The sequence below is a fragment of the Syngnathus typhle genome, linkage group LG6, assembly GCF_033458585.1.
Source record: "Syngnathus typhle isolate RoL2023-S1 ecotype Sweden linkage group LG6, RoL_Styp_1.0, whole genome shotgun sequence".
In the NCBI taxonomy this organism is placed as follows: Eukaryota; Metazoa; Chordata; class Actinopteri; order Syngnathiformes; family Syngnathidae; genus Syngnathus; species Syngnathus typhle.
Window position 1 is genome coordinate 3,145,025 of NC_083743.1, and position 18,008 is coordinate 3,163,032.

The window sequence follows — 18,008 nt, forward strand, 5'->3', positions numbered from 1 at the left end:
GCAGTTCTGCGGGGAGTCGCTGATGGTGTAACTGTGCCTGTTTTGTGTGACGACACCGTGAGTTCGATTCCTACATATGACGGTGTGAGTGACCAAAAAAAAAAAAAATCAGCTTTTTGCAAAACAATTCAAATGAGATCTTGTTTATATTCAAGAGTCACACTCAACTGTAAATGACAATAATTTCTGCAAATCTCAACGGGGTAGCTATGTTTATTCATGGCACGGAACACTCAGCAGGGGTCGTCACCCTCCATAATTGGTTCTACATGTAACCCAAGGGGACATTTTGTCTTACAAGTTAATAAATGTAATGAGGATGTTTATATAGAAGGTAACATGGATATAATACAAGACAATATCCGTGCCACTTTCGATTTATTCTGTGCAAAAATATTTACTTTTACCAATAAACAGAGTTGATTTAATTTAGTTTTGCTAAAGGTTGTAGTTGGTATTTCAGTGTTGCGTCCGGTTTTCCCGGAACTACAATTTTATCGCCCTTTTTGTCAGTGAACATCCCCAATGATAAACCTTTTAAATGCTAGCCAATCACCAGCGACATCAATATTTCCTTCAGCCAATTATAAGCCTTGTTAGTGTCATGTGGTCGAACAATGCGGAAATAAGACAAGGCTCGACGATGTCCTTGCATGCTTCACGTTTGTCTCTGTGGATTTAACATTATAACATAATTTTGCGTGGTAAGACCCATGCTTAATAGTTTCCTTGACGATATAAAATAGCGTTTAATTAATGAATTGATCATTAATCTTGTCGCCCAGCGTTACGTTTAACATGCTAGTTACGTGTAATGTGTAATCGTGCATGTTCAAACTCCTTGCATGATTTTCATTACATTTTACAAATTACACTTGTAACATTAAACTGTAACAATATTTCTGAAACTATGCTCACATTTAGATAAAGAACAATTACATTCAACAATGATTTTAAATGTCCTGCACACAGTGTCCTAATTGTTTAAAAATAACATCACTTAAAGATTAAATGTAACCTAGTGAAACTTAAAATGCAAATCTAACCATGAACTCTCTCTCCTTATGTCTTTAAGATCCAGTATGCCTCTGCATAAGTACCCTCCTAAAATCTGGGACGCCCTCAAACTGAAACAGGGCATCTATGCCCGGCTTCCCAAGCATTACCTGAAGTCTCTGGAGCCGAAGGAGCCCACACCGGTCCACTGGAAGCCCCTGGGGGTCCAGTACCGACTCAACCCCAAGACAGGGCAGAAAGAACGCGTGCAAGACAACCCAATCCCCATCTACTACCCTCCCGAGTCGCAGAAGGGCCTATGGGGGGGTGAGGGCTGGATAACGGGCTTCAAATATGCCCACAACGATAAAGTGAGTGTGTGCCAGGATGCATTTTATTTCTTTTAAATGGAATTAACCTCATCCTCTGCGTAGATGTCCACTCGTCTGCGGAAAATGTGGAAGCCGCAGCTTTTGAAGAGAGAACTTTACAGCGAGATCTTGGACCACAAATTCACCATCACGGTCACACCGCGCACCCTGGACCTCATCGACGCCGCTTTTGGATTCGACTTGTACATCCTCAAAGTAGGCTGAAGCGCTGAACTCCTTTTGAAGGCCGTTAGCGCCTCCTAGTGGACAGCATGATTTCAGTGTTTGTCTGCTGTTTTTGTTAGACGCCCAAGGAAGATCTGAACTCTAAACTGGGCATGGACCTGAAAAGGGCCATGTTACTGAGACTGGCTCGCAAAGACACTCAGTTGTATCCAGATGACCCAATAACCAGAGAAAAGGTGTACAAGAAATATAAAGTAAGAGCTCTGGCTGCACCAAAGTAAAAGTCCGAGAAATGATATATATTTGTGTTTTGTCGCCATGCTAAGCAGCAGTTTGAGATACCAGAGGAGGAGGCCGAGTGGATGGGTCTGACTCTTGAAGAAGCTGTGGAGAAGCAGAGGCAGCTGGAGCACAAGGTAACACTGTGACATTTTCAAAGTGAACAATTTAGTTAGTGGACATGGGTTTGATGGAACGTGCTTTGTGTGTCCGCCAGGAGCCTGAGCCGCTCTTCAAAGTGTGTGCAGAAAAGCTGATAGAGGAGCTGCGCATGCAAAAACTGTCTGAGCCGCATCTCGTGGAGAACAAGTGAAGAACACCTTAAAAAGGCACGCAGGAAACATGAACTACAACTCGTCTCACTTCTGCTTTCTTTTATTGTTGGAAGAAAGATCAACGCTGGTGTAAATACAACAAATGTATGTTTTAACAGCGAGAATAAAATGTTTGGAAACTCCACTTTTCTTTGGTGTGTGTATGAGTGTTCATGATGATGTGAGACTTTTTTGTAAAAACACTTACCATCTACCGTAAGGCTTTCTTTGTAAGAAAAATGACCATGTACAGTAAGGTTGTTTTTTTTCTAAAAAAAAAAAAAAAAAGACCATGTATAGTAAGGCTTTTTTTTTTTCTTTAAAAAATAACCATGTATAGTAAGGCTTTTTTTGTTTTTAAACAACCATGTATGGCTTTTTTGAAAGAAAAATGACCATGCCTTTTATTTATTATTACCAGACATAGCAAGGGTTTCTGTGTAAAAAAAAAAAATTAAATTAAAAAATATTTAGAATCAGTTCACTCAAAAGATTCATTCAAAAGAATGGTTCACCACACTTTCTTATTTATTCATTTATTTGTTTTACATCGTGTAGTGTACCTATTGAAGTGTCCATGAGGTTTACCTAATAACAGGCCACTTCCTGATTGGCTGTTTGATTTGTGACGTCACTTGGATACTCCATTAGGTACACCGCCATTTTCAAGTGTACTTAATAACAGGCCACTTTATTAGGCCAATATCATGGTCAAAGGTTACAGGTGTCAAGCTCTAGTCCTCGGGGCCGCGTTCCAATATGTTTTCCAAGTGACCCTCGTTAGCGCACCTGCGTGAAAAGTTTTAGCCTCTTTCACGTTCCGCAGGAGCTAAAACTTTTCACGCAGGTGCACTTAACGAGGGAATCATGTAGACACTCCATTAGGTACACCGCCATTTTCAAGTGTACCTAATAACAGGCCACTTTATTAGGGAAATATCATGGTCAAAGGTCGCAGGGATCAAACTCTAGTCCTCGGGCCGCGTTCCAACATGTTTACCAAGTGACCCTCGTTAGCGCACCTGCGTGAAAAGTTTTAGCCTCTTTCACGTTCTGCAGGAGCTAAAACTTTTCACGCAGGTGCACTTAACGAGGGAATCATACAGACACTCCATTAGGTACACCGCCATTTTCAAGTGTACCTAATAACAGGCCACTTCATTAGGGAAAAATCAAGGTCAAAGCTTATATGAAAATGAAAAGTGCCACACCCGCCCTCACCCCCACTTTCTGATTGGCTGGTTGATCTGTGACGTCACTCGGACACACCATTAGGTACACCGCCATTTTCAAGTGTACCTAATAACAGGCCACTTCATTAGGGAAAAATCAAGGTCAAAGCTTAAATGAAAGTGAAAAGTGCCACACCCGCCCTCACCCCCACTTTCTGATTGGCTGGTTGATCTGTGACGTCATTCGGACACACCATTAGGTACACCGCCATTTTTAAGTGTACCTAATAACAGGCCACTTCATTAGGGAAAAATCAAGGTCAAAGCTTATATGAAAATGAAAAGTGCCACACCCGCCCTCACCCCCACTTTCTGATTGGCTGGTTGATCTGTGACGTCACTCGGACACACCATTAGGTACACCGCCATTTTCAAGTGTACCTAATAACAGGCCACTTCATTAGGGAAAAATCATGGTCAAAGCTTAAATGAAAGTGAAAAATGCCACACCCGCCCTCACCCCCACTTTCTGATTGGCTGGTTGATCCGTGACGTCACTCGGACACTCCATTAGGTACACCGCCATTTTCAAGTGTACCTAATAACAGGCCACTTCATTAGGGAAAAATCAAGGTCAAAGCTTAAATGAAAGCGAAAAGTGCCACACCCGCCCTCACCCCCACTTTCTGATTGGCTGGTTGATCCGTGACGTCACTCGGACACTCCATTAGGTACACCGCCATTTTCAAGTGTACCTAATAACAGGCCACTTCATTAGGGAAAAATCAAGGTCAAAGCTTAAATGAAAGTGAAAAGTGCCACACCCGCCCTCACCCCCACTTTCTGATTGGCTGGTTGATCTGTGACGTCACTCGGACACTCCATTAGGTACACCGCCATTTTCAAGTGTACCTAATAACAGGCCACTTCATTAGGGAAAAATCATGGTCAAAGCTTAAATGAAAGTGAAAAATGCCACACCCGCCCTCACCCCCACTTTCTGATTGGCTGGTTGATCCGTGACGTCACTCGGACACTCCATTAGGTACACCGCCATTTTCAAGTGTACCTAATAACAGGCCACTTCATTAGGGAAAAATCAAGGTCAAAGCTTAACTGAAAGCGAAAAGTGCCACACCCGCCCTCACCCCCACTTTCTGATTGGCTGGTTGATCCGTGACGTCACTTGGACACTCCATTAGGTACACCGCCATTTTCAAGTGTACCTAATGACAGGCCACTTCATTAGGGAAAAATCAAGGTCAAAGCTTAAATGAAAGTGAAAAGTGCCACACCCGCCCTCACCCCCACTTTCTGATTGGCTGGTTGACCCGTGACGTCACTCGGACACCCCATTAGGTACACCGCCATTTTCAAGTGTACCTAATAACAGGCCACTTCATTAGGGAAAAATCAAGGTCAAAGCTTAAATGAAAGTGAAAAGTGCCACACCCGCCCTCACCCCCACTTTCTGATTGGCTGGTTGATCTGTGACGTCACTCGGACACACCATTAGGTACACCGCCATTTTCAAGTGTACCAAATAACAGGCCACTTCATTAGTAAAAAACCACCCTCACCTCAACTTTCTGATTGGCTGGCTGTTTGATTGCGAAGCTTCACGAGTGAGTGACAGACATCGTCGCTGCTATGGCAGCCGACACAGTTATGCCGACATTGATGTTTTAATTTGTATTTGTTGGATTGTTGTTGATGGTGCTATTATACGGAATGTGTTTGTGTTGAAATAAAAGGTTGAAAAAAAAAAATCTGTTGTCCATTTATTTTGAATATAAAATATTCGAATATAAAAACAAGGAATAAAACACCTGACAAGTTTTAACATAAATGTTTATTAAAATAATAATAATAATAATAATAATAATAATAATAATAATAAAAGTAAATCTCAAACCAGCAATCTAATGTGAAATTGCAGTAGATATATTGGTCGTTCACTGAAAATGTGTTCTTTTGAAGAATCGTTTACTCACGAGCCAACACTAATTTGTACAAAGGTCACCTAAATGGCGCTCACGTCAATCATCAGTGTTTGAATTGGTAAGAGCAACTCGTGTTACGGGGATTTCCTGTAAATAATGTGGGGACTCCCGTGGGTGTTGAAAACCTAGCTCGCCGAAAAAAATGTGGCCACTATAAATATACACACCGACGTGCACCTGCGTTTATCATATCAACACGTCTAACGACTTTTGCATTTGGTTCTCATTTTCAACGGCCTTTTTTTTCTATCACTTTTTGTGTCACACTTTGTCCATCGTTCTGCACCAGTATGAGCAAATTGTCATCCCTAAAGTGAGAGAGGAACCGAATAAGTCCTCACAAAGCAGGTAGCAGCCGCAGCAGCTACTTGGAAAGACAAAACAAGAACTTGCACAATTCACGTTTAATTCTCGAGAATTGTAAAGTGCAATGATTTCCAATGATGACACTTAGGATAAAGAGTTGATTTTTGTCATGTTTTACTTTTCCCGTCATCGCAGTGTTTATTTACATTGGAATGTTCGACAGGTTTGTTTAAGTGCTCTGACAAACACGACAGTTCCTTTTGAGAGTGAAACTTGAAATATCCCATGACTCAATAATGACAAGAAAACAGTTCAGAATTTTTCAGTCTAAATTTAGGCACATGACAATTTATAAAATAAACAAATACTATACACATATACACTCAAGTATTTGGCAATGCTGAGCGGCTCCCTTTCACTAAAGCCATGACCAGCAAGGCCTTCAGAATGAATTTGCGAGCAGTTTAAGTAATAAATCAATGCTTTACATCGTGTCAGCTTTTGTGGGAGGGAGAAAAAAAAAAGACACATTTGAGATTAAATCGAGACTACATTTCATATACTTTTCCCTTTATCAATCTTGAATGGACAAACCTTCATGAAACGTAGGAAAAATGGCTATGGAATATTTTTTTAGGTGAGCCAATTGCACTGTTTCATGTGTAAACAAAGAAAAGTGTATTCAAAACAATTTCTAAAAAAAAAAATAGCAGTACTTGTTTTTGAGTACATTTTGTGGCTACTGACGCGGTCATCATTTTTTTTACTTTGATACACAAGAACAGCCCCTGCATAAACAAGTCCTTATGATTGACTAGCACTAGTTAATTTACTACTTAACTACAGGAAGTTAATGTTATATGATGTTAGCTGAAACAAAATGGAAAGATGTTGTTTAAGTGACGGTTGCGGTGCAGACTATTACCCGGAGTTTCGTGCCCTCATAGGTCGTCTTCGGTCTTCACCTGCACCACGTTGGACGGGCTGGCCGGCGGCTCGGTCTGCATTTCCCAGTTCCCGTTGACCAGCATGTTGAACTGCAAGTCGGCGTAATGAGAGAAGTCCTGCGTGTACAGGCCGAGGTTCTGGTTGGGGTCCATGTTGGGAAAGGGGGCCTGACTAGTCTCAGGCATGGCTGAGACGCTGGGTAAGTCTGAAAACAAGTCCACAAGGGCGGGCATCTCCATCAGCTGGTTGAGGAGGGCCATATCTTTACTGTCCATGTTGGCATCCAGGGGCTCAGGGTAGCACATCTCCCCCGAAGGTCCGGGCCCCGCCTGGGCTGAGCACGGTGATGACATGGCGTGAGCGAAGTGGAAGGTCTGTTCCGGTGCCGCTGCGCACTCGGCTGCCAGTAGAAACGATAAGTGATTGGTACACAGTAGGGATGAGCCCTTTTAAAAACAAATAGTAATTATGTTGTTGTTTTTTTACAATCCAATTGAGATTTGAAGTGTGACATAAAAGTGTGCTGCTAAATTGTGACACCTGGGGTCAAAAGGTCACAAGGATACCGTGATACACACCTGTGACGTTGTCTTGGAAGTTCATGTCTGACTTGATCTTTCTCTTGCGCTTCACCTCATATGGATCTGACAGTGGAAAAGGGTCACAAAAACACTCATCGAGGTGTCGCGCAGCTTAAATGGTTATTTCGGTGTTTCGATAACAAAAGCGATATGTTAATTAAGACGCTTGCACTTCGGTTTGCACGTGTTGCACGGCCTTGAGACCTGGATTATACGGCAGGTACGTGAAGGTGACCGGCTCGCTCTCCATTTGGTCGGACAGCCGGCGCAGGGTGACGCAGACGTCCACTTCCTCCGCGATGTCCCGGTCCTGGTAGGGGGGCGTTTTGAAGACGATGGCGATCTGCCGGTGGACGTCCGTCTGGGCGAACTCGCCGTTTGCTTTCCAAGAGCCGCGCCGGAAGATGATCTCGATATCATCTGCATGCGGAAAAAAACAGTCAGCGGAGCTTTTTTTTGGGCGAGCGCATGACATGGCCGGACGGACGGCCGTACCTTTCTGCACTTTGTCACACAGCATGTAGATCTCCGTCTTGCCAGTGCTGGGTCCCGTGTACTGGTTCAGCTGGCTGATTTTTAACTGGGATGTCGTGGTGGCCTCTGACAGGGCAAAGCAAATCCGGCCAGCCATCAGATGCGATGCGAAAAGATAGAATTAAAAGATTGTTAAAGAACATTTAAAAAGATTTAAATTGTGCGCGCATCGCCTACTTTTGTCGTAGACGGGGTTGGACACCACGGGACTGAGACTGTCCGTCGTGCCGTCCTCCCACTCCAGCTCGCACTGGAAACACAAACGCACGGCGTTCATGTCCATGTCCTCGATGCCCTTGGAGTGACCAGCTAAGGGAACGAATAAATAAATGATTATGACATCCCATCATACACACACAAAGAGGCGTGCGTGTGTGTCTCACTTAAAAACGGGTCAATATTCTGGCTTCTTCTTTTTTGCAATGAGACGTCAAGTTCTTTCCTCCTCACGCACTGGATGCCCAGGTTGGCGAAGCTGTCAAATCGCAGCCAACGACCAACAAGCGTGAAAAAACGTACACGTGGTGGAACAAGAACAACACGTCTGGAGATGAAAAGCCGCACCTGTGGCGCCGGTTGCTGTGAGGATTCAACGTCACCACGCAGATGCCCGATCCCTTCGGGCAGTCTTTTCCCACCAGGCAGTGGGGGTGCGGCCGGTGTGGGGGGTCTTTGGTCACCAGGGAAACCGTGACCGTGACCTTCTTCAAGTGCTCGATGGAACCTTGAATCTAAAAAGAAGTCATACATATTAGACGGGGCCTTTTTTTTTTTTAAAAAAACTTCCGGCTCCATTTTCTCAAACATGGACTAAAATCCCAATTTGTCATCCGAATGAAATTACCCGTGACATCCTCCATACCTCGATGGCAGGCTGAGTCTTGTTGCTTTCACTGCCCGACGCGCCCAGGATGCTGCCGGCCGAGCGGCCTTCGCACTCATAGCGAAACCTCATGCCTCGCTCTTTGGGTTGCTCCACCACCACCAGCTTGGGCTTCTCCAGACTGCGCTCCAGCATCTCCACCCCGGACCGGCTCTTAGCGGCGGCGGCGGCGTTGAAGGGCTTGGAGGTTAGCGGGCGCGGGTGGCCGCGACCGTGGCGGGAGGAGCCGGCTTGAGGATGGGGAGGCGGGCATTGAGACATGTCCCGGGGCGAGCAGAGCTGCTGGAGAGGTGGGGTGAAGCTGCAGCTTGACTAAAAGAAAACAAAAACAAAACTGTCGGTGATGAGGGAAAACCACAAGCTCAATAGCATGAAAAAGTTTTTTTTTTTTTGCATAGTTAGCAAGTTTCCATTACCCGGACGATATCGAACGCAGCTAAAAACAAGTGAGCCGCGGACCGGATGGCTTAATATGACATCATGCGGTAGGAATTCAAGCGAGCCAACCTCTAGGGAACAAAGAGAAGCAGCAGCAGACAGTAAAGGAGACCCAGCCGCTCAACGTGCCGTCATCTTGCCTGAGGTAGCGTGCTCTCGTTGCCGGCGTAAAGCATTCGACAAACGCAAAAAAGAAACGAGCTGAGCGGCGCCAGCCCAAAGGAAATAGGAAGTCAGCTCACAGTCAACGACCAATGGAAGAGCGGCTCCCGGCCAAGAATGTGACCTTTCACCCCATCGGGGAGGGTTTTGGCTAGTAGAGGACGGGCAAAACGAAAGTAGGGGTCAAGTTACAGCTCGGCTTCGCAATTCCTTCCATGGAGTTTCTTTGACTGTGACGTAACGTCGGCAAGCGATAAAAGCCGTGTTGGCTGAGTCGCGTGGTTTACAGTAAGACCTGCCTGACTGCTTGGCCCACGAGAAATCACATGACTTCTGCCAAGTTAGCAAAGTGTTGTTACTGGGATATTCCTGCGAGGTTCTTAAAGCATTTTTTCAGCACCGATTTTACACACACAAAAAATTCATAGGTGACAAAAGGCACAACTTGTCTCGATTTACTCACAAATTATATATTTTTTTCTGTCTGTCACTTTACGCCACGAATGAATAAAGATCAGTTTCAAGAAATGAATCACAATGATCAGACACATTGTGTGAAATTGGATTCATTCCCACGGCAACCTTGATGATCTGTCACTGCATGCCAGTGTGGCGAGGCATAATAGTTGGGAACCACTTGGATTATTGGGCTTGGCTCAAAGTCAAATAGGAACTTCAAAATTCAAACACAATCCATTTGAGGATTCTGCTCGACATTAACTTTTAATCTCTGTGTATGACGATGTAGCTTTCTAAAATCATGACCTCCATGTTTACTTGGATTCCCTGCACTTCATGCACCAGATAATAGTGAAAGCCATGAAGCCAATGTGATGAAGACTCATCTTTGACGAATAGGGTCAAACCAAAACCATTGGAGCCATTAATCACCTCCTTCTTCTCTGGACTGGGATGAAAAGGCCTTTTCTTTGCTCAACTCCCCCAGTGGCACTATTGCACGAATTCAACATGAATGCGTACAGTCATGCCACACGATCCGAAAATATATTCGATCCACTTTTCAACAATATCCATCATTCTTTCTTGAAGATGAAAGCCAAAAAAATGCCATTTTGATTAAATAATGGAAGAAGTTGGGAAGAAAGTGATTGGCTTCTTACCTGACACGCGGTGCCTCTCGCCACCAGCACCGGCTGAGAAGGTGGCGGGGAGGAGGCAGAGCAAAGCCGGTGCATCCTGTGGTTCTGGCCGTGCAGCTCGGCAGGAGGGGGCGGCGGTCTGGGGAGGGATATGCCTGTGTGGTCCTCTGTAATGATCTCCTGGATGAGGTCTGAGGCATAAGAGAGTCATTAGCATGTGGAAGGAGGGGCGCCACAAGATGGCTGACCTCACTAAGTAGTATAACAGATCACACACCAAAACATCAGTGACGTCATGCTGGCAAAATATGAACGAAGAAAATTTTATTAATATTAATCAAAAGACCGTATTTAGAGAAATGTGGGTTTAACATGTTTGGATTGGCTTTCCCATTAACTTTCTGTTCAAACTTGTTTTAAGTGTCGCTTAGGGGTAATGATTAAAAAATGACTTGTTCAAGTTATCTTCAGTATCAGGTCAACTTGCATTCAAGCCTCCAGACAAACCACAACAGAGCAGATGCCGTCTTGTACTCACCAAAATCGGACAGTCCTCTCTCTGCAGGACAAAAAGAAAGAATCGATGAACAAGAGAATAACAGCCTAAACGTGTTCGACAGTTGACAAATGGGGGAGTCGCATAAATAGGGAAGAAATACATTGTATGCCAATGATGTCATCGCCCAGCCATCAATACACACATGGAGAAAATTGAGAGGACACCTACCGGGAGCGCAGCGAAAAACGTCCATGTCTCCAAGTACATCAAAACAGTCGCTATGGGGCGTTTTATTGTCAATAAAAGGTCCTCCGTTCCGTGACGCGGGTCAAAAGGTGGCTCCGAACGCCCCCGAAGCCATGTGAGGGGTGCCACAGCGATGACGGCGACCAAGAGTGGCCTTTGCGCAGCACTTTCGGCCTTGGCGTTTCCGTAGCAGTTCTCCTTCCGCCGATTGGTTGCTAGCGGCACTGGAAATCCCCAAACGTCACTTGGCTCGCTCGCTCGCTCGCTCGCTCGTCGTCCAACTAGTCTCTGCCAAAATGCAGTACCCAAAATCGACGGCGCTGAGACAGAAACCAACGATGAATATAGTGAACCGTTTCCAAGTTGACAACATCGAACGTTATTAAAGGGTGAATTAATCTTAGACTTTTTCTCTCGACCATTACTTTTACGTTTCGGCGTGTGACGTCATCTTTCCGCGACTCTCACGCGGCGCTTGAAAATATAAAATGTTGATACGTTGTCACACATTATTTAATTCATATTTGATTAGGGTTTTTTATTTGTATACTTCACTACATAAAAATGCCACCATCGTGGTTATGAAGCGACATCTGCAGGTGATTTAGTGTTATCAGCGCTTAAAAATAAAAATGAAAGTACAACTGGGTCCATTTCTTTTTGTATTTGGAACAGCGAGTTGAGAAAATAAAGGTCTTTGCCTAGATATTTTCAGTCACACTTGTTTTACTATAAACATGAATACTCAAAATTCATTATGTAGCAGCATGGCAGCTTGTTTTGCTAGAGATCCACAGCCCTCACAATGAAAACAAGGGACAGAAATTGTGCGTGCATGTGAACTGCTTTGGAGTGTTAACATGAAACTACCAGAGTTCGATTTGTAAATTAAATATTGCTAGACACTTTGGACATTGGCACTCATTAACAAGCTGGAATTCTGTACACGTTGTGGACGGACGTAAAAGAATGAGTCGATGAAGGAAAAAGAAAACTCATTGACAATATTTATATTTATATTAATACCAACAAGGCTGCTTTTTTTTCTCTGTTCCAGTTTAGAACATGAACAATTTGTTTAAAATTAAAGGTCGTAGTCACGGTCTTGTCGATGTCCCGTTGGCATCATCCCAAGGTGATTTTCCAGTTTTCCTCCAACAATTCAATTCTCACGTGGAATGAAAATTAGATTCACATGGGACTTACACAAAGAAGAAATGCTTCACTAGGCTTCTTTCTTCCATGTATACAAAAAATGTCTAAACTCAAACTCCGCCATCTTCATTTCCAAGACACTTGTACCCGCCCAAAATCAAACAGAATACATCACATTTTGTTTTACTTCACTTGAACTGTAAAACGAGCGGGTGGGGAAGAAAAATTAAAATTTACCAAGTCTACAATGAAGATGATTCTCTGTGGACCCATACAGGAATCGGAGAGTACAGTTGAACTGCATTTTTTTTTTCCTTTCTCTTTTGTCCTTGACAGCCGACCCCATCTGCCTAAGTCCTCTTTGCCCCGAAAGCCAGGGAGGCCGAACGTGTGGGGAAGGCGTCAATGTCTTGCTTATTCGTTCTTTTTCTCCTTGTCTGGTTTGTCTGTGATGGCTGCCGCCTGGGCATCACCTGCTGCTGCTGCTGCTGCGTTATTCTGCTGCGGTTGTTCCACTCCGCTGGTGCCGTACTCGTTGACCCTGTTGGGGTCCACTCGATATATCCAGCGCTGATACAGGTAGACGAAGAAGACCACGTCTGCAAAAAAGACAAACGCGTTACTGCGTTTTCCTAAGTAGTGACCTGCGGATCACCAATTTTCTTTTCCCCCCTCACAAACGGTGCACGCTCGCCTCTTCGAAGCAGAGAGTGAAATCGAGGAGACGTACCGTCTCTGAGGCATCCTATCCTGTACATCATGGGCATCTTGATGACAAAGGCAAATAGGTCATCGATGAAGGTATTCAGCGCCTTGTACGTGAGCATCCTCCACGGGAGGTGGGCCACTGATTTCATTTTGTAGTTGATGAATAGCTGCGGCGTCATTGTGATGAAGCCTAAATACACGGAGAGGGAGATGTGTTATTGGACTCGTTTCATCCACGCCCATGGCTGTCAAAGCAAAGCTCGAATCGACACCGTTAGCTTACTCACCAAAGGTTAGCAAGAAGCCGTAGAGCATGCTTAGTACCCATGAGTACCAGCCTTTGTGCTCCACATACAATAAGCTGTAGATGGCGTAGCAGCCAAACAGAGGGTAAAGCAGCCATGACAAGTACTTGAAGGCCATCTGAGTGCGGAACCAGAAGGACCCGGGTCACAATCAACCGCACAACATCGTCAAAACGAAAAGTCATCTCGACTCACGTCGTCATAGATTTTGGTTGAAGACTGCACGTATGTGGACTTGTCTTTGAACACGAGTCTCGGGACTAATCCTGCGATTTTATTCTCTCTGTCCAACTATGGAAAAAGAAAATAAGCATTGATCTAGAAAACGGCTGCATTCGTTAAAAAGAAAAAAAAAGAAAAGTGTGAGTTGACTTACTTTGACATCCATGACCTTGGTGATTTTCCAGAGGTCGATAAGAAGGCCGATGAAGACGCTGACCTGCACCACAAAGTTGGTCTCGTTGTCGAGAATGTAGAGGAGCACCACCAGCGACTGGAACACCCCGAAAATGATGGAGCGCACAGAGAGGCCTTCCAATGACTGTCTGCTGTTCCAGAATTGGATGTCTTGGGAAGGAAAGAGTGGAGGAAAAGCGTGAAGGAAGCGTCAAAACCTACGTACAGTGAGAATGCTTACCGTTCTTGAAGGCCAGAAACTCGAAGATGCTATGCACGATGGAGACCACGATAGTCAGTCCGAGGAGGTAGGGGTTGGTTTCCAGTAGGGCCACCTTTAAAATATGATTCAATAAAAAAAATCAATTCAAATAAGAAAATAGAAATAAATTAAGTACGGTATATACTGTTTTATCATAAATTAAATAAAAATATTACATTTTCATATGGTACACTAATGCATATTTTAGGGAGTCTGCAAAATAAAAAACATTTTGCAAAACATTCTTCAGAAAAGACTGATAACAATTCAAAATATGGTACAGACGGCGGAACAGGGGTAAAGTGAAAAACAATTCTTGGGAATAAATGATCAATTATCTGAGGGCATGTTTCAAGAATATTTCAGTGCCCCCCGTTTTAATGTCCGCCCAACCTTGACAGAGTCCTGATCCTCATCCGACTGCTCGTAGGTGTCCTCAGGCAGGAAGTTCCACAGCGAGCGAGCGTTCTGGGCAGCGTAGAGCTGCCAGCGCCATAAGGACAGCGGGCAGTAGTTGAGGCGTAGTGGCAGTGCGCTCAAGGTATCATTGATGGGGTAGTAGTCCTTCTGAAGGTTCCAGTAGTCATTGAAGTACACTATCGGGTAGTAGTCGCCGCTCACCGCATCAAACTTTACATCTGGTGGAAGAAGTAGAAGAGGAATGTCGTGATATAGCTCGGACGTCAAATTCTTCTCGTGTTTCAGTGGAGAAACTTACGCTGGTCCAGCGGGGGTGGGACGGAGCCTTTCACCCAAGCCGTGTGGTCGTCCACCATGTTGATGGTGAGGTTGGGGTGCCAGTGAGAGATGATTTCCACTGGACCGTGGCTCTCTGCCCGCTGCGAGGGGATGAAATGGCGTACGTGTCAAGAATGCTGGCGTTAATTGAAGTGCTTTGGCTTCACTCTCGAGTGAGCGTTTACATCGCTGCCATCTACTTGAAACCACCTTGAGAATTAAATAGACTCAAGATTTGCACCTTCAAACTGACTCCATTGTATTTGCTTATTAAGTTTGCAGAGCATGTTGGGATAAAACCGTACTTAATATTCTGAACCGGACTAAGAACGGAAGCTTTGTCGCAAACCGCAGACTCGCCTTGATCATCTCTGGATCTGCTTCCGTCTCCCCTGTGAGTAGATTCTTGGTCTTCATGAACTTCCTCCGCTTGAATTTGTTTAGCACTGAAAAACCAAAACAATTCCGTGAAGCACGACAACGCCATCCCAGAAATTGCCTGTCTAAAAACGGACGACTTACTTCGCGAGGCGTGAACGGTCGCCAGTCTGCGATACTGCCCTTTGCGCTTTGGGTCCGGGTGCAGTCCGCTCTTGGTGAAATAGACGTGAATATAGAGGGAGCCGTTCTGCTGCACCGCCTACAAGCCGACGCAGAGTTCATCAAATGCCACATGGTGTCTGCTCATTTCCCCTGTAAACACCATTCCACCTGATCCCACCTCCCACGGTCTCACCTCGGGGATAGCCATATCCTTATAGTGCTCATAGCAGCCGTCCCCTTCGTCCCCCGTGGACCAGTCTCCGTAGACGAGGTCGCGGTGGAACCAGAAGAGCGAATCGGTGTTGTTGAAGTCGGTGAACACCTCGTCTTGAGAGATGTAAACGTACAGGTCCTGCGGGCATGACGAGAAAAGAAGAGATGCACGGGGGGTTTGACTTTTTGCTGCTCAAATGCAAGTGACTAGGGGATCTAAAATGAAATGTTATAAATTATTATTATTAATAATAATACCATGAGGGTGTCCTTAGTGAAAAGGTTCCTGCTGGGTACTCTGGGTGCTCCAGCCGCTGCGTTGGGGTCTGGAGTGGACGGCCCTCGACGGAACCAGCTACTGATGGCCCAGATGATAAAAATTCTACAAGTACATAATTTAACAGCAGCAGTGAGAAAATTCTTGTCCATCAATAGGAATGCAATTGATATACTTCTAAATTACAAAAGAAAAAAATGGTATGCACCTGAAGAGCACTCCTTTAATGACCTGCCAGGCATTAGGTGCTTGTTGTGGTTGTTGCTGCGGCTGTTGCTCCTGCTGGGGGTCCAGCGCATTTTCGGTCGTCTGCACGATCTGGCCGTCTGTTGTCGCAGGACTTCCATTACTGCTAACCTGCGTCACAAAAAAAAAGGGGGTGAGCAGTTCCGCATGGATTAAAAAAACCCAGAGCAAATACCCTTTTTGCTCTGATGAATGTGCATTTTCCTAAGCCTCCATACTGTTAGAAAATAATATGTCACCCATTGTATCCAGGTACATATCAAATTGTCTTTTCCACTCCTATGGGCTATACAATAAACAATGATGTAATCATTCAATAAAAACGACACATTCCCCCCTTCAGTGCTGTCAAACAAAACGGAACTGTCCACCAACACAAACAAGGCCACTTTTCTATTCAAATGACACAATAGACAAGCACAAACAAAGTCATGGGACCCGTTGGCTATCTCAACGTTTAATCTTCCCCTTTTGTTTTCAACACATGGGAGACAAAAGAGTTTGCTTCGAGCCAGTGGAGACATGACAAGTAAATGATTGGAGCGAGTGCTTTGAGGTATGGAAGGAAATAAGTCACCCATTCTTCATGCGGCGGCCCTGAAGTGGCGCTAAAGGGATTTTGTTTTACACCCGAGGCATGAATGAGACATATCGCTCATTCGCGGGCTTCGGAACAAGCGTGCCACGCACACACAGTGGTTATCTACGGAAGTTCAATCAAGACAATACATTTCCAAAAGGTGTACAAGGATTAAAAATGAACCGCTTGTTGAGAAGCGGAAGGATTTTTTCCTATTCCGGCATGGTTGTGATATTTAAACTCGAGGGAAATACGGTTTTAATTGATTGCAACACGGCGGGATGACACACATCCTCAAACTAACAGCGAATGTTTGAAAGCGATTTCGTACAAAACACATTATTAAGTAGTCCGTTGAATCATCAAACAAAATTAACAATCCAAGAATTAATTTGAGGGCAGAATAGACCAGACGCGAGTTTTGCCTTTAGGCTGACTCGTTTTTTAATTTAATTAGCAGAAATGGTCCTTAGAGTCAGGGCAACGCTAGTCATAACGAGCTAGCGGATCTTTGATTCTAAACGTGGATATTAACCCAGTTCGCCATGATTGACATTGTGCCAAAACAGCTTTCACCAAGACGTCCTTTAAAAATATTTAGTTTTATTGAAGCCACTAATAACCGACGGTAGTAACAACATTCATTATACATGGGAAGAGGACCTTGAAAAATAATTTTCATATTAAATTTTAATCGCAATAATAGGAAGGACATAGCCAATGTTTTTTTTTTAATTGCTAAACCCAAATTTGATGTTTGTTTCGATTTAGACCGCTACTGCGCTACTTTTTCCAGTTTAGTTTCCTTGAGGCAATCTAGTTGAAACTGACTAAAAAGCAGAAATCAGTATTTTTCAAAACGCCCAAATCAGACGACGACCACAATGACAAATAAGGCGTTAGCCCATTTGTAACAAGTGAACGATGCTTTGATAAGTGAACGATGCTTTGATAAGGTGACGTATGCGGACTGTCCCGAGGCTGCATGGTTCCCTAGTCCGAGGCCTTGTGGTAGCTAGCTGACACCGGGGAGATAGTTAGCAATGAGCTTAGTAGCTCTTCCAGGCAGAATGTGTCCATTAGGATCACTCGTCTTGCACGCTAACAGCGTGAATTTGTCAGCAAGAGCACCGGAGGAAGGAGGGGGGGTAACGGAGGGGGGGCCGTTTCGAAAGCAACCGGCTCTGACAAACGTCACCCGGCCGCTTTAAACGGCAGCGGCGTGACACTCGACGTTGTTACGGAAAAGCGGTCCTCCTGTCAGTGAAAAGGAGAAACGGAACGCATATGTCAAGGCGGGGTGGCTGATTTTACCTCGCCATTGCTGACGGCTGCTTTAGGCGCTTGGCTCTCCTGCGTCGCCATCTTTCCTTGTCTCTGTCGCGAACACAAGCACGCTGCTACGTCGCGGGGAAATCTCGCGAGAGGATCGCCACCGGCGATAGTGGGCGAGGCCAAAGAAATATATAAAAAAAATGACAGTGCATGTTACGTATTTCTGACGTCTTTTTTAATTTGATTTGACCATATTTGTGCATACAGGAGTGTTTTGGCTTACATCATAAAT

At 44.6% G+C, this 18,008-nt stretch overlaps 3 protein-coding genes across 7 annotated transcripts; 1 reads left to right on the top strand and 2 right to left on the bottom strand.

Moving 5' to 3' along the window:
- Nucleotides 1–581: 581 nt before the first annotated feature.
- On the top strand, nucleotides 582–2,291 carry mrpl28 (mitochondrial ribosomal protein L28). 2 transcript variants are annotated; one of them, XM_061280838.1, is made up of 6 exons: nucleotides 582–704; nucleotides 1,076–1,367; nucleotides 1,431–1,583; nucleotides 1,673–1,807; nucleotides 1,880–1,969; nucleotides 2,050–2,291. In XM_061280838.1, the coding sequence occupies exons 2-6, from the start codon at nucleotides 1,083–1,085 to the stop codon at nucleotides 2,143–2,145; spliced, it is 759 nt and encodes a 252-aa protein (XP_061136822.1). In that variant the 5' UTR covers nucleotides 582–704; nucleotides 1,076–1,082; the 3' UTR covers nucleotides 2,146–2,291. The 2 variants fall into 2 exon arrangements, with proteins under 2 accessions (XP_061136822.1, XP_061136823.1); XM_061280839.1 differs by having other exon boundaries at nucleotides 1,883–1,969.
- Nucleotides 2,292–5,784: 3,493 nt separating this feature from the next.
- On the bottom strand, nucleotides 5,785–11,466 carry relb (v-rel avian reticuloendotheliosis viral oncogene homolog B). Of its 4 annotated transcripts, none has more exons than XM_061280818.1 (11): nucleotides 11,001–11,463; nucleotides 10,812–10,832; nucleotides 10,295–10,464; nucleotides 8,553–8,885; nucleotides 8,255–8,421; nucleotides 8,074–8,165; nucleotides 7,868–7,999; nucleotides 7,652–7,756; nucleotides 7,361–7,576; nucleotides 7,154–7,219; nucleotides 5,785–6,975 (listed from the first exon to the last, which is right to left on the bottom strand). In XM_061280818.1, the coding sequence occupies exons 1-11, from the start codon at nucleotides 11,023–11,025 to the stop codon at nucleotides 6,569–6,571; spliced, it is 1,734 nt and encodes a 577-aa protein (XP_061136802.1). In that variant the 5' UTR covers nucleotides 11,026–11,463; the 3' UTR covers nucleotides 5,785–6,568. The 4 variants fall into 4 exon arrangements, with proteins under 4 accessions (XP_061136802.1, XP_061136806.1, XP_061136805.1 ...); XM_061280820.1 differs by having other exon boundaries at nucleotides 6,726–7,021; nucleotides 11,001–11,466; XM_061280822.1 differs by lacking the exons at nucleotides 10,295–10,464; nucleotides 10,812–10,832; nucleotides 11,001–11,463 and adding an exon at nucleotides 8,990–9,991.
- Nucleotides 11,467–12,008: 542 nt separating this feature from the next.
- On the bottom strand, nucleotides 12,009–17,857 carry clptm1 (CLPTM1 regulator of GABA type A receptor forward trafficking). The gene is made up of 14 exons (XM_061280817.1): nucleotides 17,756–17,857; nucleotides 15,824–15,972; nucleotides 15,597–15,720; nucleotides 15,319–15,477; nucleotides 15,105–15,222; nucleotides 14,943–15,028; nucleotides 14,563–14,683; nucleotides 14,238–14,482; nucleotides 13,824–13,917; nucleotides 13,563–13,753; nucleotides 13,382–13,477; nucleotides 13,169–13,304; nucleotides 12,904–13,071; nucleotides 12,009–12,772 (listed from the first exon to the last, which is right to left on the bottom strand). The coding sequence occupies exons 1-14, from the start codon at nucleotides 17,804–17,806 to the stop codon at nucleotides 12,588–12,590; spliced, it is 1,923 nt and encodes a 640-aa protein (XP_061136801.1). The 5' UTR covers nucleotides 17,807–17,857; the 3' UTR covers nucleotides 12,009–12,587.
- Nucleotides 17,858–18,008: the final 151 nt, after the last annotated feature.

What these genes read in the sequence shown, in the direction of transcription:
- mrpl28 (XM_061280838.1), top strand. Translation starts at nt 1,083, where the DNA reads ATGCCTCTGCATAAGTACCCTCCTAAAATCTGGGACGCCCTCAAACTG. An exon ending in AATATGCCCACAACGATAAA is followed by an intron (nt 1,368 to 1,430) that starts GTGAGTGTGTGC and finishes TCCTCTGCGTAG; the next exon opens with ATGTCCACTCGTCTGCGGAA. An exon ending in AGGTGTACAAGAAATATAAA is followed by an intron (nt 1,808 to 1,879) that starts GTAAGAGCTCTG and finishes CGCCATGCTAAG; the next exon opens with CAGCAGTTTGAGATACCAGA.
- relb (XM_061280818.1), bottom strand. Translation starts at nt 11,025, where the DNA reads ATGGACGTTTTTCGCTGCGCTCCCG. An exon ending in GAGAGGACTGTCCGATTTTG is followed by an intron (nt 10,465 to 10,811) that starts GTGAGTACAAGA and finishes CTTATGCCTCAG; the next exon opens with ACCTCATCCAGGAGATCATT. An exon ending in GTACCTGCCGTATAATCCAG is followed by an intron (nt 7,220 to 7,360) that starts GTCTCAAGGCCG and finishes TTCCACTGTCAG; the next exon opens with ATCCATATGAGGTGAAGCGC.
- clptm1 (XM_061280817.1), bottom strand. Translation starts at nt 17,806, where the DNA reads ATGGCGACGCAGGAGAGCCAAGCGCCTAAAGCAGCCGTCAGCAATGGC. An exon ending in ATTAAAGGAGTGCTCTTCAG is followed by an intron (nt 15,721 to 15,823) that starts GTGCATACCATT and finishes ATGTACTTGTAG; the next exon opens with AATTTTTATCATCTGGGCCA. An exon ending in CCAAGGTCATGGATGTCAAA is followed by an intron (nt 13,478 to 13,562) that starts GTAAGTCAACTC and finishes CTTTTTCCATAG; the next exon opens with TTGGACAGAGAGAATAAAAT.